Here is an 18,398-nt window from a genome sequence, read left to right as displayed (position 1 = left end):
GTGAGTGTTGGTTAGGGATTCTAGACTTTGTTCTGTAAGAAACAGGGAGGCTCTGAAGGGTTTTAGACAGGACAGTGACAAGGTCAGCCTGGCTGCGACATGGAAGGTACATTTGTGGAAAGGAGGAGGCAAGACGTGAGCATCAAAGCAAGCAGCAGTGGCAGTCGTCTGTATTTCAAAAACACGCTTTTTAAAATGATGTATTATTGCTTTTAAAAAAAAATCCTGAATTCATAAACTTTAATCTCTATTTGTTTCCTGGTAAAACACAAGGTACCGCTAAACCAGTGTGACCAAAATAGCCAGTGTGAGGACTGCACTGATTACAGAGGTGCACTTCTAAATGACTGTAATTATGTTTTATAAATGTAAAAGATCATCAGCTCACCAATGTAGTTGCATATTTAAGCTCTAAAAGGAAAGTTAGTGCTTCAGTATGCCTTGTGAAAGTGAGACCTACATCCAAAATATGAAAAATAAATATTGAAGTAATACTAACCAATTTAAATAGATATCATCTTAGGGGAAAAATGAAACAATTTTGCTAACTGCTCTGTATCCACATCTACTAGTCAATCAACAAGCAGCTAATGAACACCTATTAGGAAATATACATGTATTAGAAGGTAAGAAAGAAAGAATTAGCCACCTTCACGGTCACTGGAAAAGATAGTACACTCTTTCTGTAGATGAGCTTGCTGTAAATTACTTCACTAAGAAAAATTAGGCCTCAACCACAGGTATTGCCCACTGTTACATACCTGGCTATCAAGAAGTTGCATCACGTTTTGGAAATCCTGGGGATACTGAGGACTTTCTTCTTTAAGCTCACGCGCACCTTTTAATGTGCCTATGTTGGATTTGATCTGCATATTAGACTTCTGGATTTCTGACAACTGCTGTAAAATGAAATGCAAAATCACTGGCACACAGGTTTATCCTTTCATAAGACTGAAACAGAGAATAAAATTGGGGCGAGCATGTGGCGATGGTTCAAATCTGACTATCCTATTGGATGCTCAGTGCTGCTCCTGCTTCTCCTTTCCAATGGTTTTCCTTTTTGTTCCTTCCAATAAAAGAACATGCACAGGGTGAAAAGGGGGAAGGAAAGCCTAACTTTCTCATCTGGACAATGGGTCTCAAATTTGATGGGCATGTGACCGTTGCCAGAAACAGAGGAACTAGGTACAGCTGGTTCTCAAGATAATTTAGTGAGGTGGCCAGCATCACCTGGGGCCGCCTCTACGAATCCATTAGGTACATAATGATTTAATTTTACCCTTTGTATGTTAGCCCCAAAATTACTAGCAGTAACCACCTCAGAAATTCACATTCACAGAAGGTGTTAACTCAAAAAACAAAACAGTGGGGGAGCATCGTTCCCCGCTGCTTTAGTCTGGGCTGCACATAGCGACTTCCTTTCAAAAACTACAGTATGAAATGGAGGGAGGTAACTTTTCAGCAGCGAAACCTGACAAACACTGCCTCAGCCAGGTGGTCAAAGTCAACATCAACAGCCGTAAGTCATGTAGATGGAATATGCCCTTGATATGATATGATGAAAATTGTACTTTATCTCTGAGGTCTTCCTCCCAAAAACCCTCAAGCCCAGTCAGACCATGAGAAGAGTTTCAGATTAATTCCAACAGAGGGCATCCTGCAGTATACGTAACAAGGACTCTTCAAAATTGTCCAGGTCATCAAAAACAAGCCTGACTGTCAGAGACAAGAGGAGTCTAAGGAGACATGACACTAAATGTAACGTGGTATCCTGGATAGGATCCTGGAGCAGAAAAAGGCCATTAGGTATATGCTAAAGAAATCAGAATGAAGGGACTTTAATTAATATACTAATGTATCAATATTGGTTCATTAATTGTAACAAATGTACTAATTTAAGATGTTAGTAATATAGAAAATATGTACAGGGTCAGAGGGGGGCTTATATAGAATTTTCTGTACTATCTGCTCAATTTTTCTGTAAACCTAAAACTATTCTAAAAAACAGTCTATTTTTAATAATAATTTTTGAAACCTTCAACAGCCAAAAAGGGCATACAACCCAAACTGCAACAACTGATGAATGCACAAATAAAATATGATAATATCATTCAGAAAAAATGGAATATCATTCAGCAATAAAAAAAAGGATGAAATACCAATAAATACTACAACGTGGATGAATCTTGAGAACATTATACTAAGTAAAAAAAGCCACTCACAAAACAGCACATATTGTATGATTCAGTTTATATGAAATGTCCATAACAGGCAGATCGATGGAGACAGAAAGACGATTTGTAGTTGCCAGGGGTTGGGGGAGAGAAGGTCGTGGGGCAGTGCCAACGGGTACAAGGTTTCTTCCTGGGGTGATGAATGTGCTAAAAACCATGATGATGGTTGCATATCTCTGAACATAAGAAAAACCACTGAATTGTACCCTTAAAGTGGGTGAACTATAGGGTATGTGAACTATGTCTCAATAAANATATAGCAGAGTCTCTAAAATGCATATGTACAGTTTAAAGAATAATAGAATGAACACTTGTATACCTATCACCCAGGTGAAGAAATAAGACATTCCTAGTGTTTTGGAAGTGCTCCTCTGTGCACCTCCCTAAACATCTTCCTCTCCATCCTCCTATTTAACAGTTTCCTAATTTTTGGATTAATTATTCCCTTTTCCTTATAATTTACACATTGTGTGTGTGTGTGTGTGTGTGTGTGTGTGTGTATTATTTACTTTTGAAAGGTGAGTAACAAGCACAATGAGTCAGATAAGTATCTGGGTCTGTACTATCTTTATAGACAGGCAAGAAGCCTTCCTCACTGGCCTGGCCCTTCAGAAAATTCCAAGGAGCGAATGGACCAGGTCCTCCTATAGTCTGTGCTCTCCCATTGTAAACCACGTTCCAGTTACACAGAACCCCAGAATTTCCTGCACCAATACCCCGTACCAACTTCTAGAACCTGTAAGGGCTACTTCCACATGTCCACCTTCTCAAAAGCGGACTGTGCTGTTCATGGTTAGATACACAGGGTGGTCACTGGCAGCAGCAATATTTAGAAGTACTAAATAGTGCAGACATATGGTTGGAAGGTATACACCCCAGCGTACAAGGCTGGTTGGGATGGTGCCAGGGTAGGAGAAGAGTCTCTGCCTGGGAAGTTGGCTGCGAGTCCAAAATTTCTAAATTCGAACCTCATTTTGCAGCCTCTGCTTCCTTTGAGTAACTTAAAATGTGAAGCTGCTGGCTGGTAGTTGTAAATGAATATTGCAAACCCTAGGGCAACCATTAAAAAAGTCAAAAAGAGAATTAATATACTAAAAGAGGGGATAAATACAATGATATAAAATGCTCAGTCAAAACCAGAGAAGGCAGAAAAATGGAAAGAGGAAAAAAAAACGAAAAACAAAAAACAAGTGAACTGAATAGGAAGCAGTTACACACAAGAAAATATTAACTCAGTTCTATCAATTATTTTAAATGTGTATGGTCTAAATAAACCAATGAAAAAACAGAGATTGTCAGAGTGGATTAAAAAACAAAAACAACAACAAAAACACAAGACCCAGCAATGTGTTATCTATAAGAAACTCACTTTAAATATAAAGACTCAGGTGAAAAGTAAAGGGATAGAAAAAGATGTACCGTGATAACAGGAATCAAAGGAAATCTGGAGCAGCTATGTTAATTTCAGAAAAAGCAAACTTCAGAACAAAAAAATTTATCAGGGATTAACATGGATCATATTAACATAAGGATAAAAGGGTCAATGTTCCAAGAAGACATAACAATCCTTAACATGTATGTAGATAAGAACAGATTATCAAAATACAGATAGATACAGATAGTGAGGCAAAAACAAATAGAACTGCAAGGAGAAATAGTAAAATCCACTATTATAGTTGGAGGCTTCAACATCCCTCTTTTAAGAATTGATCAACCAGTGAAGACGTAGGTGACCCAAATAGCACTATTAATCAAGCCATCTAATTGACATTTATAGAATACGCCATCTAGCAAGAGCAGAATACATGTTCTTTTCAAACTATCATGGAACATTCATGAAGATAGCTCACATTCTAGGCCATCCAACATACCTTAACAATGGTAAAAGAATAGAAATCATACAAAATATGTTCTCAGACCATGATGGAATTAAACTAGAAATCAATAGCAAGGGGATAGCAGGAAAATCCCAAAATATTTGGAAATTATACAACATGCTTCTGTAGAATACATGGGTCAAAGAAGATATCTCACGAGGAATTTTAAAATATTTTTAACTAAATGAAAATACAACTTACCAAAATTTGTGGGATGCAGTGCAAGATGGGCTTAGAGGGAAACCTGCTCGGTAGAAGCAAGTCCACTAAGTTTGCCCCACACCCAAGTGGAGAGGAATTAGATTTTCCTTTTGAAAGAAAGAAGTATCAAAGATTTTGAGGCTATATTTTGAAACCACTGTGGCAACTATAATAATACCATAACTTCCCTCTCTTTGATTGTTCCCTGGTGGCCTAAGTAGCGAAAATGGCCTAGTGGTAGCTTATAATTCAATTGAACCATTAATGTGTTGCCTTGAACTGACTCAGGGCTGGAAGATAGGGGAGGGAGAAGAAAGAAAGAAAGAGAGAGAGAGAGAGAGAGAGAGAGAGAGAGAGAGAGAGAGAAAGAGAAAGGGAGAGAGGAAGGAAGGAAGGAAGGAAGGAAGGAAGGAAGGAAGGAAGGAAGGAAGGAAAAAAGAAACCCTAAACATAATTCTCAAGGAAAATGGCTCAGTCCTGGCATTTGCAGTGGGGTGGGAAGGGTCATATAAATCAGTAAGAACTCATGGTTTGATGAAATGCTACACCTTGGAGCCCCCTCATTAATTTACCACAACAATTATTCATGAGGATCAGACCCTTTTTATTGGAATCCGATTGCCACGGCCACGGTACTGCCTGCCAGGATAACCAAGCTCAGTTTACCTCCAGTGGTTAACAGCTTCTACATGGGCGCAGGCATCTTAAGCTCCTGCCGTCCCCCCTGTGAGTTGGAAGCCCATTTCAATGGCAGCTCTTCCCCAGACATCCAAATCTAGAGGGCTTTTTGTAAAGAGCTGTCTCTTTCCTCAAGAGGTGATACAAAATTTGGTTTTTACACCTTCATGCCTCCTTCCTTTAATGTGTTCTGTTCTTCAGAAGCCAGAAAGCTAAAAATTATGCTTAACAGGCTTCTTTCCAGCTCAGTTAGATATACTGTTGAATGATTTGAAAGACAGAAGCTATTTTCCTGCTGTTGTTTTCACTGGCAAGCAGGGTCACGCGGATCAGAGTGTCAGTGGGTAGAGGGAGTAACTGAACTCCAAGTCTAGTCACAACTTTAAACGTGTCCAGTGACTCCAGACAGCAATGGTTGGCACTGACTTTTTTATCAGAGGATCAAAGTCCTGAATTTAACAGTTCCAATGCTGCCCCTTCCCACCCCACATTCCTCTAGCCCTTTCGGTGATTTTGCAAGCATCTGATTGGGTGCAATTACCTTTCTGATTAAAATACCTAGAGTGGCTTTGACATCCTATGCTAAAGCCACAATGATACCCCATACCAGCCTATATTTTTTATTACTAAACTAGAAGTTTGTATCAAGGATGTGAGGAGGTGCCTGGACTAGATGAGCATAATCTATCCAATCTTTTATTCCATTTTCCTGAAGTCTTTGAATCCCTTCCTTTATGCTTGTTAAGGGATTTCTGACTCTGGGGATGTAATTTGTTGTTCAGTGCACATTTACACTGAACAGTTTTTCCCCAACTTGTTACACACTGAATACACAGTCACGGGGAAGTGCCCATATGTTATATTTGGCCTGATCCAAAATACGGAGCACGCTCCTTGACCTACCAATCTTAAAATCTATTCCCAACAAACATTGTCCCAATTTTGAGGGTGACATAAATTAGCAAACTCCTACAACTTCTAGATTTCTAACTCTTCCATTCTGATATCCAGGATTGCCTCACCACCACACTTCCCACCCCCAAGGCCATGCTAAATTTGTATTCTGATTGCCATAGCAACAGCGAGGCTTGGCTCCTGAGAGGAAAATTGGTAGTTCTCACATGCAAAGGTGGAAAAGCTTCCTCAGCCAAAAAAAGCGGAGTGAGGAGTTATTTCAGGATGGTTTGAGGGCTTCAGATCCTCTATGTTAATTGGCTTTTAAACTTTCATCAGGGTCCCCTGGAAGAGTTGTTAAAACACAGACAGCTGTGCCTACCCCTAGAGTTTCTGATTTGGTAGGTCTGGGTTGGGGCCAGAAAATTTGCTTCTCTAACAAGTTTCTAGGTGATACCACTGGTCTGGGGATCCCACTTTAAGAACCACTGAATTCAGTCTTAAAAATCCTCTTAATTGTTGCCATTTTAAGATCCACTGTCCTCTGATCAGTTCTTCAAACTTCATATGAAAGACTTAGAATGACTGTGAACCCAACTCATAAATTTAGGTTGGTTTTGTATGTCCTCATTCTTATAGCTTAGATAAAAACTGATTTTTTTTCATCAAAGTCACAGAAAGAACTAGATATTGCCAAGGTGAAATTTTGAGATTTGATCTTATTCTCTTGTTTTAAATTATACATTAGGTGAAAAACTATCATTATGCCTAATTGTCCAGCATTCTTCATTTGTTTAAATTGGTTAGTGGCAACAACCACTTAGCTCCCAGAGCCCCAACTTTCGTGGACAAACTGTCCTGGTGACTGTTAATGGGAGCCTCAGATGTTTTTTGCCTTATATTAGCCAAATAACTAATTTCAAAACCCCACATTTCCTCAAGGGTGCCCATTCTCAAGCACCAGTTTCCATTTTATTTAAGGTTCTGTGCTTGTCAACAATAGAAACCTATTCTGTTAACTTAAGGGGGTGGGATTCCTGACAGGATATCGGATAGCTCACAACATCAAAGGGGAAATTGAACAGCTAAGCCTCACGAAAGGCAGTAACCAGGTGAGCTCGAGTCCTTTGGAACTCAGGGGCCATTTCCTTGCCACAAGGATAATTCAGCCCCATGTCCCTTCAGCCCTTTGAAGTTCTGCTCGAGTCAAACTCCCATGAGAGAGAATGTGATGGACCTAGCTTGGGTCATGTTTCTAATGGGCCCCTATGGTGCTGGTAACAAGCAGGAAAGGGGCTGTGATGGAAATACCCATCAGTGGTAGAATACCCAGCAAAACTGCACAGAGCAGGGAGTGACAGTTGCCAAAAGGAGGATATTCTGAGAAGATGAGTAACAGATGTCTGGTATGAACAGCGTCAACTCTCTCCCTTTACTACTCACTCTATGATCTGACCTTTAGGAAAGGTATCCTGATGCTTTTCTTCAAAATGTTCTTCCTCCTGAAATTGAAGATTCAAGATCTGAAGATGCAGACAATGCAGAAGCAAGGATAGCAGGTTTATATCCCATTGAATAATCTGTATTTCCTTCTCTCAAGGAGGTCCTTTCCCCTTCACCAGTTGCTTCTCTATCCAGAGTCCAGGACCTTGGCTTCCTTCCTCCAGGTTTTTGGGTCCTAACCAGCTCCAAAGGACAGGACAGTTCACTGTTGTTGGGAAAAGGAGAGAAAACCAAACACTTTCATAGGAATTTCCCCATCTTTTTTAGGGATCTATGCCATTGCTCAGTTTTCCTTCTTGTTCTCCTGCCTTCTAATTTTATCTTCACTTAGAATGATAAGGGGAGACAGGGTTCAAAAATTGGTCCTGATTCTTGAACTTAATCCCTTTGAAAGTCTCTCTGTCTCTGTCTCTCTCTCAAGCGTACACATCAAGTCTTCATTCCAAATGGGCAAGATGGGTTTAAGGTACCAATAGGCAGCTTAGTAATGCCAGAGTGGCTGGCAAGCAGAAATTGTATCAGTTGGTTTTCAGCAGATTATTCTGACGTAGCAAACAGCCCCCAAATATCATATTTATGATAGGAAGCTGTATTATTTATGTTTCACGTCAGTTGTATGTTCGCTGTGACTTTGCTCCATGTGGTCTCCTTATAGGACCCAGACAAATGAAGCAGCCCCTCTCTGGGACATGCTCTCATTTGACAGAATAGCCACATCATAACACTGGCTCTTAAAATCTCTGCTGGGAAGTACATCACTTCTACTCACATTCAATTAGGCAAAGCAAATCACGTGATAGTAACCCTTTTGTAGGGGAGCAAATAATAAACAATAATAAAATCTGCTACAGAACTATAAGATGGATCAGGGACGGTAAGAACTACTTGGGATCTACAAAGAAAATGAGATTTAAAATTTTGCACGATGTCAACTTGAAACTACATCAGGCTAAAAATTTGAGCAGCTTGATGTGGCAACTCACCCAGATAGCAGCACTAAAGCAAAGAGAAGGGACTACGGTTGTTTGATGAATAACTTCCATCATCAAACCTGCCTATGGCTGGACTTTAGTTACGCAAGAATAACGAGAATGTTCAAAATATTTTGACATGTATCTTCTTTCTTTGGGGTGGAAGTGTTTTGTTCTTCCCCTTAGCTTTCCAGAAATAGCCTTTATAACAAATTCAGTATTTTTTTTTTAGCTGACCTAATCAGGTGAAAAATTTGTCTATACCTGAGCCAAGATGTATAGGCATATCACGGTGCCCTTTGAGATCAATCATAGAGGTGACAGTAACAGATCCAATAGAACATCAAAAGAAGAGCTGATAAAAACGAAACAGAACAAAACACCCTGAGAAATGCCGAGGATAGCTTGGGACAAGACAAAATCGCCTGAACTGCTAATAGGACATGGAACAATGACCCCACTGAGAAGGTATTCTGTGCTTGCTGCACTGAAAAGATCTAGTAATTAAATGTATCCCAAAGTGTTAAAATATCCTTTTAAATTCATTAAGAAAATGAAAATGTTCTTTTTAATGGAACATCAGTACAAAAAATTGGAAATGTGATTTGCAATCCCAAATTGAGAGACAGATACAAATAACTGGCCTATACTCTTCAAAAGCGCTAAGGTCATAAATGACAAGGAAAGACTGAAGTATTGTTTCAAATTAAGGGAATTTAGGAGACATGGCAACTGACTACAACTCATGATCTGGTATTTTCATTTTCTATTAAGGACATTATCGGGGCAAATGGCAAAAGTTTAATAAAATCTGATACCAAGAGTACTGAGTATTGTCTCAATATTATTTTCCCAATTTTGATAGCTGTATTGTGGTTATGGAAGCAAATGTTTTGTTTTTAGGAAATACACACTGGAATATTTAGGGGTACAGGACATCATGCCTGCAACTTCCAAATAAATGAGGGGGGGGGAGAGAATGATGATAAAGCAAATACAGCAGTATAGTAAATTGGGGGTTCTGGATGAAGGGTCTATGGAGATCTTTTGTACTAGCTTTGTAACTTTAAAACATACATAGGATTCATTTACTTGGCTTATTTAAGGGAAGGCCAGAAGGAGGCAGTGTGGGTTTGTATGGCAGCTCCATGAGTTATTAGGCACCCACACCTCTTCCATCTCTCTGCAACAACCTTGGAAGAGTCCTGCCTCCTTATGATAGAAGATTCGTGCTTGGCAGTCCCCACAAATCATCCTCAATCTAGGCCACTGTATGGAGGAAGAGGAGAATATCCTGTTAACATTTAAGTGTCAAATCATGTCAAAATTAAAAGTTAATAAAAACAAATGATATGTGTAAAAAAATTTTCTTTTGAAATGAAATTTTGAAAATTATATCAGCTAGCTATCATAATTGGGGCACTGGCAGTAATGAATCCAACCCAATCTGGCAGAGGTGTAGAAATTTAGGATTGTGATAAAGGGGGTAAAAAATGATCTAATTATAAGTGAAATCCCTAGACTATTTTTCTTGGAGGCAAATATGATGATATATGAATGCAGAAACATTTTCTTCAGGAATGAGTCACAGGACGTGCTCTTGCATGTCCAAATCTGCTGATTTGAGGCCTTTATTCTTAAATATGTTTTGCTCCATTCTCTTATATAGCATTGAATGTTTAGAAATGACTAGCCCATCCTAAATTTATTTCTCTTATAAATGACTTGAACTTTTTGTCTGGCTGTCCCTAGCATTATTTCTTTTTCTTTAGAATTCAGAAAAAAATAATTTTACCTGGATATGTCTCAAGATTGACCATTCTGAGAATTTTTCCTGGTAAAAAGAGTATTTTTTTTTTAATATACAGATTCAAGTCCTCCTTTATTCTCAGACATTTTTCTTATATTATGTGTTGATACATTTGTTCTCTCATTTCCATTTTCTTCTTTGGAAATTCTGAAATGTTTGTGTAATTGGATATTGTTTGCCTGTCTTCCACATCAGTCCTTTTCTTTTCAATCCTCATTTCAATAAACATTTTTTATTGAAAGTACATTAAACATATAGAAAATCACACAAATAATAAATGTATAGCTCAAATGAATTCTCACAAAGTTAACANCTCCATCCACTGGGCTTCGGGATCAGCGGGAACAAGGGCCGTGGCTTCTCTTGCTCGCCATTACATCCCCAGCACCTAGTAGAAGACAGGCAGGGAGAGGCGTTAAGAATTTACCAAACGGACACGTGGGTAAAGAATGATCAATGAATCTGGCGCTCAAAGTAAATCTCAGCTCCCAGCCCTTATCTCTCGTATTTCTGTGCCTCATGCCTGTTCCGGGATTCACCCATGATTTGGGACCAAGCCCTTTGGAGCTGAACGTGGGGGAATGTCCGCGCGCCCCTACTGCAGTGCGGGGAGGGGGCGCACGCGGCCCGGGACACCCATCTCTGTTCGCCGCCGCAAACACTCCGGCCCCGAGCGCCGCTCTGCTAGCCACCTTCGCATCCTTGATTGAATCTCGATCGCAAGATGGCCGGAACAGGAAAGAAGGGGGCATGCTTTCCCGTTCCCTCCGCCCCCCATTCCCGTGCAGGGCCGCCAGCCTGGCGCACCGCGGGGCCGGCTCCTGAACCTGCAAAGACAAAGGTCGAGGGACGCGGGCTATAGCGGGGCTTCGGCGCGGTTTCTTTGAAAGCAAATGGGAATGGGAGCTGCGGCAGGCAAGCCAGCGGGGTCTGCAGCGTCTCTGCTCACAGCCGGGGGAAGCGGGAGGAGGGCCGGGCTTCGCGGGCATCGAGATGCCCGGTCTGCTGCGGGCTCCCATGGGCGCCTGGCGCATCCCGGGCCTCGGCTCACCCCCGCTGCGCGCTCCTGGGCGGACGCCGGGCGCTGCAGGCGGACGGGGGCGACGCTGGGGACCCAGATCCCAGGCGCGCTGCGGGTGCAGGCGGGCCGCAGAGGCGGAGGATCAGCCCAGCGGGAAGCGGCGGGCCGGCTTCTTCTTCCAGGTTGCAGGATGAAGCCTGCCTGGTTCGGGCAAGTTGTGGCAAGGCGGGCCGCCTGGCGCTGCTCTGGGCCCTCCCAGACCAGGCAGGCCGCGGATGCCTCGGGATCTCCCGCCCCCCTCCCCTCCACGATCTTTCTCTGGCCTCTCCTCTCCGCGTCTCAGCCCCTCTGGCAGCTGGGCGGGACCGTGCATGTCTAGACTGCAGCGCTAAAATATGCTCCGCCAATCCGGCTTTTGGTGCAGACACGTGGTGCGGGAATGCGCTCTGTTGCTGGCATGCGATGCTCTCCCCCAGAAAGGCTTTTCAAAGGCCTCAGCTAGCTAATTTCCCGTAGGGGCTTTACGTGAATTCGCTCCGGAGACTCGGTTTCATTGTAGAAATCTGCAGATGCAAGGAACCTTGAAGAGGCTATCTAATGCAACACTGCATTTGAGTGACGTGGAAAATGAATTAGGTACTTTGCACCCAAGCACATAAAGATTTAAACCCACATGGGTTTCCGCGTCTCTTTCAGTTTTGCCCACTTTAGGACAAGAGGCATAAATCTCTGTTGGTAGAAAATTCGGCAGTGCGGGGAGGGTCAAGAGTAGTATGACTATTTTAGAACATGTAGCCTGACAAGGGCAAAATTCAGTACGTATTTTAAAATGATGAGCAATCCAGAAAGTATGCATTTTAACAACGATTTTAATAACCATGAAGTTCACTCATTGAGAAATTCGAATGCATTTTTTGCAAAATCTTAGGGTCTGCTGTAGCAAAGATTTTCTTCAACTAGAAAGGAGTAACTACAGAATTTTTGTTAGATGACAACAGGTTACTGTAAAATGCCTTTCCTTGTGCTTAGCCTTGACAGAAGCAACTTTGTACCATACTTTAGCTAGCATGATGCTCCTAACATAGTAATNCCCAAGGCTAAACCTCTAAGCCTTTCTAACAGTATTCTTTCCCAACTGTTCACCTATCTTAAGCTCATACCCTTGTCTCAACACTCTTATTAGGTCAGTCCTAAACACTATTAACTTCACCATTTCCTGCACCCTATACCCAGTTCTCTGCATTCACTATGAACTAAATCCACTGAGGCCTTTTAAGCCACATTTAGCCAAATCACTAGAATGTAAGGGTGTGAAATCAATCTTGTCAGTCTATTACTTAATTCGACGTCTTTCTCAAAAATCGTTGATAACTTTTGCACTTCTTCCGCCTAATCGATAAGATATATGTATATATACAGAGGGTGCCAAACAATGTGTACACATTTTAAGAAAGGAAAAAACTGTGTTAGTTGTAATACTCAATATATACCAATAACAAATGATGAATACGAGTCACCTTTGACTTCTGCAATTACAAGAGCTGCTCAAAGTGGTTACCATCATCATTCAGACACTTCTGATTATGGGGAACTACTGCTTGAGCATAAATAACATCTCTTAAAATGTGTATACCTTTTCTGCACCCCCAGTGTGTATATATGTTTATATTTTTTGTTACACTCAAAAATTACAATATTTATCTTGGGTCCAATGTGCAACCTGTAACAGTAGATTAACAACAGAAAAGCAAAAATTTTTAATTTTTAAATATTGTTGTTATATTTGTGAGTGTTCTAGTTCTTAGGAAATAAACACATTAAAATATTTAAGGAGTCTGCAATTTACTGTCAAATGGTTCATTAATATGTATACAAAGACAAAGGACATGAAGCAAATGTGGCAAATATTAATAATTGGTGAATTTATTGGAAGGGTATTTGGGAGTTCTTTGCACTATTCTTGAAACTTTTCTGTATATTTGAAAAAAATAAAAAATAAAAAATGAGAAAAATTCACAAATTGAATCATTTTCCAGGTTGTTTGGGGGCCAACCTTAGTAGCAAGTTTTGCATGATTTATTTTTCAATACATCTATTAGGAGGAAACAGGTTCTTAAACAGCCAGCATTTACATGACTTCAATAAAGCACTGCGGGTTACCTGTTTAATTATTAATCCTATGGTAGTCTACAGAAGGTAATGAACCATGTCATCTGTTGGTTAAAACTGCTGTTTTGCTTAAATATGCTGTTTCTTATGAATTACAGTATAAATGTTTAAAAAAAAAAAAAAGGACTTTAAAAGATTCTCAAAATCCCAGCCAGTGGGAACTGAGGTTTTCTTTGGGTTATGAAGTGTAATCACAATGCAGTTTCCCACCTGGTAATAGCTGGCTTTGGCATCAATCATCATCTGCTGGGTGGAGATCATCTTTTTTCTGCGTTTACACTCTTCCTTGAGTAATTTGATCTCCCCAGCCTGCCGGTTGAGGAGCTGCTTGCCCTGCTCGCAGTCCGCCTGGCTCAGGCGCAGCCGCTCCTCCAGGTGGTGCAGCTGCGAGGTGAGGAACTCCTGCGAGTGCAGCAGGTACTCAATGGTGAGCTGCGCCAGGCGGATGAGCTTCAGCAGCACCGGATCCACCCCTGACTGGCAGTGCGGGCACTTCTCATCCTCCAGCTTGCAGAAGGTGATGTTCATGATATTCTCCTGCAGCGTGAGCACGTCCACGGCCCCTGCCACCTTGTCCACGTCGATGGCGCTCAGCCGCCGCCAGTCCACGTTCTCCAGCCGTGGCCGGAACTGAAAGAAGGGCAGGTGGCCCGATGCCGCGCTGCGGGGCACACAGGCCATGGCAGCCGCGCCCGCCGCGGAGGCTGGGGGGGCGTCTGGACTCTCGAGGCCGCTGGCGAGCGGGTAGTAGACGTGCTTCTGGAAGGGCTGCGAGAAGAAGGCAGCGCGAGGGTGGCGGGGTAGCTGGGTGTCGGGTGGACCATCCTCCTCCCCCGCACCCCCTAACCCGGCATCCGAGGAGGTAGCCCGGGTCTCCAGCTTCTTACCATGCTTGGAAGTAAATCGGCCCTCTTCCGGCATCCGAGGGGGCGGTCTCGTTTACCCCGCGCCGCCTTCCACCCCTGGAGAGCAGAAGGCCGGGTCCCAGGAGGCTGCGGCGGTCGCGGCCTAACGTCCGGGNCGCATACATAACAGGTTTTTTTTTTTTAATCAAGTAATCTACAATTTCCCAAGTGAGGGAAAAAGAGAGGGAGAACAGGAAAAAAATAAAAAAAGGAGAGGAGCTGGTTTTAGACAACTAAGAAATTATCTCTGAAAAGTGCTCTCTTTTGCAAGGAGAAGTGAGAAAGTTTAGATGTAGAAAAACTCATTTTGATACAAACACACAAAAGATGGTCATTGCAGTTAATTTAAAAATACTCAAGCCCTTCACAATTACTTTAGGTAAACTTATTTTTGAAATAATTTTACATTTAAAGTTGTAAGGATAGTACAGAGAGGTCCTGAATGAACTTCATTTATTTTTTCCTATTGTTAAAATCTTATATAACTGTGGTACACTTGTCAAAATTACTATTGTAACAATGGTACATTATTACTATTAACCAAACTTGGGACTCTAATCAGATTTTAGTTGTATCCCCAATAATATCCATTTTCCATTCCAGGATTCAGTTTAAAACAGCACATTTCATTCAGCCATCATATCTCCTTAGTTTCCTCTGGTCTATTGTAGTTTCTCAGTCTTTTTTTGTTTTTCATGATCCTGACAGTTTTGAGGAGTACTGATCAGCTATTTTATAGAATGTCCCTCAGTTTTGGTTTATGTGATATTTTTCATGTTTTGACTGGGTTATAGGTTTTTAGAAAGAATACCACAAGGTGAAGTGTGCTTCTCATCATATCGTATCAGGGGACACATGGGATCAATCTAACTTATCATTGGTAATATTAACCTTGACCACCTGGCCCAGGTAGTGTTTGCAGGTTTCTCCACTGTAAAGATACCCCTCTTCCCTCTTTCCACACTTTATTCTTTGAGAGTTAGCCATTAACTGCAGCCCACAATCAAGGGGAAGGGGAATTAAGTTCCACCTCTTGACAGGGGTGGTTTACTGTGTTAAGTTGAATAGTGGTCCCTCAAATGTATCTACATTCTGATTCCCTGCCAATGTTATCTTTTATGTCAAAAGGGATTTTACAGATGTGATTAAACTGAGGATCTTGAAGGGATGAAAATCCTGGATTAATTACAGAGATCCTTATAAGAGGGAAGCAGGAATGTCGAAAGTGAGAAAAAGTGATAATGATGAAGCAGTGATTGGAGTGTTGTGGCCAGAAACCAACNTTACATCCACCTGTCTCGATTCATTTATACCAGTTTTGTTCCATACTTTCTTTCTTGTATTTATGGATGTGATTTCTTTATCTATGTCTCTAGGCATGCTTAGTCTATAAAGTTAACTTTCTCTTAAGTGAGCTCAGGTTCATTTGTTGATTTGTTGTTGGTCTTTCTTAGCATTAGAGTTCTTGGTATGTTTTGAAATTTTATCTTGCAGTTCCATTTTGAGGCGAAAGGTAAAGGTAAGGTTTCGTTGATCTGCTTCCGTGTTTTTCTACTTATATTTCTCTCTCTGCTTACTCTCTCCCGTCTCATAAGGAAGCTCCAGGCTGACCCTGCAGAGCCAGTGGAGCAGCGTGATTCCACATTCTCAGGTTTCTACAATCTCATGTACACAAGCAGCCACAAGAGAGCTGCCACTGGTGCTGGTTTCAAGCAGCAAAAACGGGAGCCTGTCTCTGCATTACCTACAGTCCCTTTCTAGATCTGAAACATAGGTTAGTATTCCTGTGGCTTCTGCTTACACATGACTTTGTGGCGTTTTTGGTGGTTTTTTTTTTTTTCCCCCTATTTCTAGCCCATGGAAATATTTATCTTGGCTTAGGTTCCAGCTAGGTCCTTTTGTTTGCTTATTTGTTTTCTCATTTTAGTTTCCATATATTGCTCTGAATTTGTGAGAGTTTCAACAAGTGAACCGTTTATATTTTGTTCTCTTGCCAGTTGGTCTTTCCAGAGCCGAAATAGCTATCAAAAAATATTTCAGGCTATATTTTTGTATTTCAATTAAAGAGTAATTAGCTGAATTAAAGGTTACCTGGTGACTTACTTGGTCCTATTCCTATCTATCCCATTTAATAGAACCAAAATNTTTTTTTTTTTAAGTAAATATTTTATTTTGAGATAACTGTAGATTTACATGTGACTGTAAGAAAAAAATCTTATTACTACCTAATCTGATAAATTTTGCCATAAGGAGTGAATGTTGCTAAACAACTTAATGGAGACATCGATTATGAATTGAGCTCTTCAATACAGTTGCAAGATATCTATTAAAAAGGCAATTTTTAAAGATTCATGTGCATCCTAATAAGGTAAAGCACTTCAAAACTAAATTCAAGCATCTATAATTTTTAGTATAGCAATTACTTGGTCGTAGTCAAATGCGAACTATCTGGTTAATTTTGACCATGTCCCTGATAATGAAATGACACCCTGCATTTCCTCTACCACTTCTTTATCCCACTGCAATGCAGTGTGCATCAAAGTTGTCAAACTTCACCTAAAGTTATAACTAACTTACTATTTAGATATTTATTTGAATTTAAACAAAATTTTCTTAATTAAACCATTCATTCGATAAATATTGACTGTGCACTTACTATGTGCCAGGTACTGTTCTGGCACTTGGGGTATATCATAAACAGAACAAAGGTTGCTGCCTTTGTGTATCTTATGGTCTAAATGTGGCAGATAGTAAACATAATAAATAGGTAAATTAAGTAGTGTGTTAGAAGCTCTAGATGCAATGAAAAAGATCACATTTAGGATCACAACGTGCCAACTCTCAGCACCAGATCCCAAGTGACAGAGAACTTGTGTGTTCTTTAATAAAATTATTTTGGGGGTATATTAGGCTGCCATAACAAAATTCTATAAACTGGTTGGCTTAAAGAACAGAAATTTATTTTCTCATAGATTTGGAGGTCCAAGATCAAGGTGCCAGCAGGGTTGGTTTCTGGTGAGACCTCTCTTCCTGGCTTGCAGACAGCCACCTTCTCACTGTGTCCTCACATGGCCTTTCCTTTGTGTTTTGTGTGAAAAACTCTGGTGTCTCGTCCCCTCCTTATTAGGACACCAGTCTTATTGAATTAGGGCCCTACCCTTGTGACCTCATTTAACTTTAATGACCTTTTTTAAGACTCTGTCTCCAAATGGAGTCACATCGGAGGTTAGGGCTTCAACATGAATGAGAGGGGGAGGACAATTTTATCCATAACAGATGGCATTTGTGATATGAGGGACACTCAAGTGTGGGGTCCAGGGAAGAGTCCTCTCTAGTGTAGGTTTAAAGGCAGTTTAATTCTGTCCTTTTTGATTACTTATCTTTGAATGAGGTGAATTTTTCCTAACACTGCTTTTGTGGAAGTTTGTATGAAGGAAAAGATTGGGGTGTGTTCCACACTAGCCATAATTTTTCTTCTGATCCAACTTTTTGTATGAATTAGTCTAGCTTTTATTTCTCTTGTGCAAAGGGAAACAAGTAGCCCAGAAGGCTGTTGATTACATAAAGTTTTGTTTCTCTTCTCTTTTTCTGACATGGGGATAAATTGCTTCCTGGAGATGAAAATTAATAAATAAGTGAATCATCTTTCAAGCCCGTATCTTTTGCTTCTTAGAACCAACACATCCTAAGTAGCTTCTGTCACGAACCAGTGCCTGTCATTCTTGTTGAGAACACAGTATTTGGGTTTTTCGGGACAGGATATGCCTTTAACCTTGAAGAAGTAGCTTGCTGCCTGTTTCTGAGATGTGTGTTATTAGCTGGCATCCTCTCTCTGATTCCTCTACTCTTTGGCATCCCTCCTACTTATTTGGGGGGACTGGAGTTTCAATAGTCTTCTACATTTTCCTGAGGCTGTAATTTGCTTTTCTCTTTCTTATTTGTTGTTGTGGCTTTGGGTGATTTTCAAGAGGGAAGGACGGAGGTACTTATTTGACACTACCATCCTGAAAATAGAAGTTTTGATAAATACCAATTACTGAATTAAAGCAGTTTGCTTTCATTTTGTTGGCTGAGATTTTTTTTCTTTAAAACATGAATGAATGCTGTCTTTTATCTAAAGACTGAATCTGTTGAA

General features: G+C 40.8%; 1 protein-coding gene across 1 annotated transcript in view; it reads right to left on the bottom strand.

The window, feature by feature from the left end:
• DZIP1 (DAZ interacting zinc finger protein 1) overlaps positions 1-18,398 on the bottom strand; it is a 69,632-nt gene that overhangs the window by 41,266 nt on the left and 9,968 nt on the right. The window contains exons 2-3 of the mRNA XM_019663850.1: positions 14,246-14,384; positions 13,569-14,126 (exon numbers count right to left, since the gene is read on the bottom strand). Coding sequence (XP_019519395.1) covers positions 13,569-14,126; positions 14,246-14,384 — 697 coding nt within the window. The remainder of the gene's footprint in view (positions 1-13,568; positions 14,127-14,245; positions 14,385-18,398) is intronic.

The sequence above is a fragment of the Hipposideros armiger genome, unplaced genomic scaffold, assembly GCF_001890085.2.
Source record: "Hipposideros armiger isolate ML-2016 unplaced genomic scaffold, ASM189008v1 scaffold_407, whole genome shotgun sequence".
Classification (NCBI taxonomy): Eukaryota; Metazoa; Chordata; class Mammalia; order Chiroptera; family Hipposideridae; genus Hipposideros; species Hipposideros armiger.
Note: the sequence above shows the minus strand (reverse complement) of the source record. Positions and strands in the feature narration are given on the sequence as shown.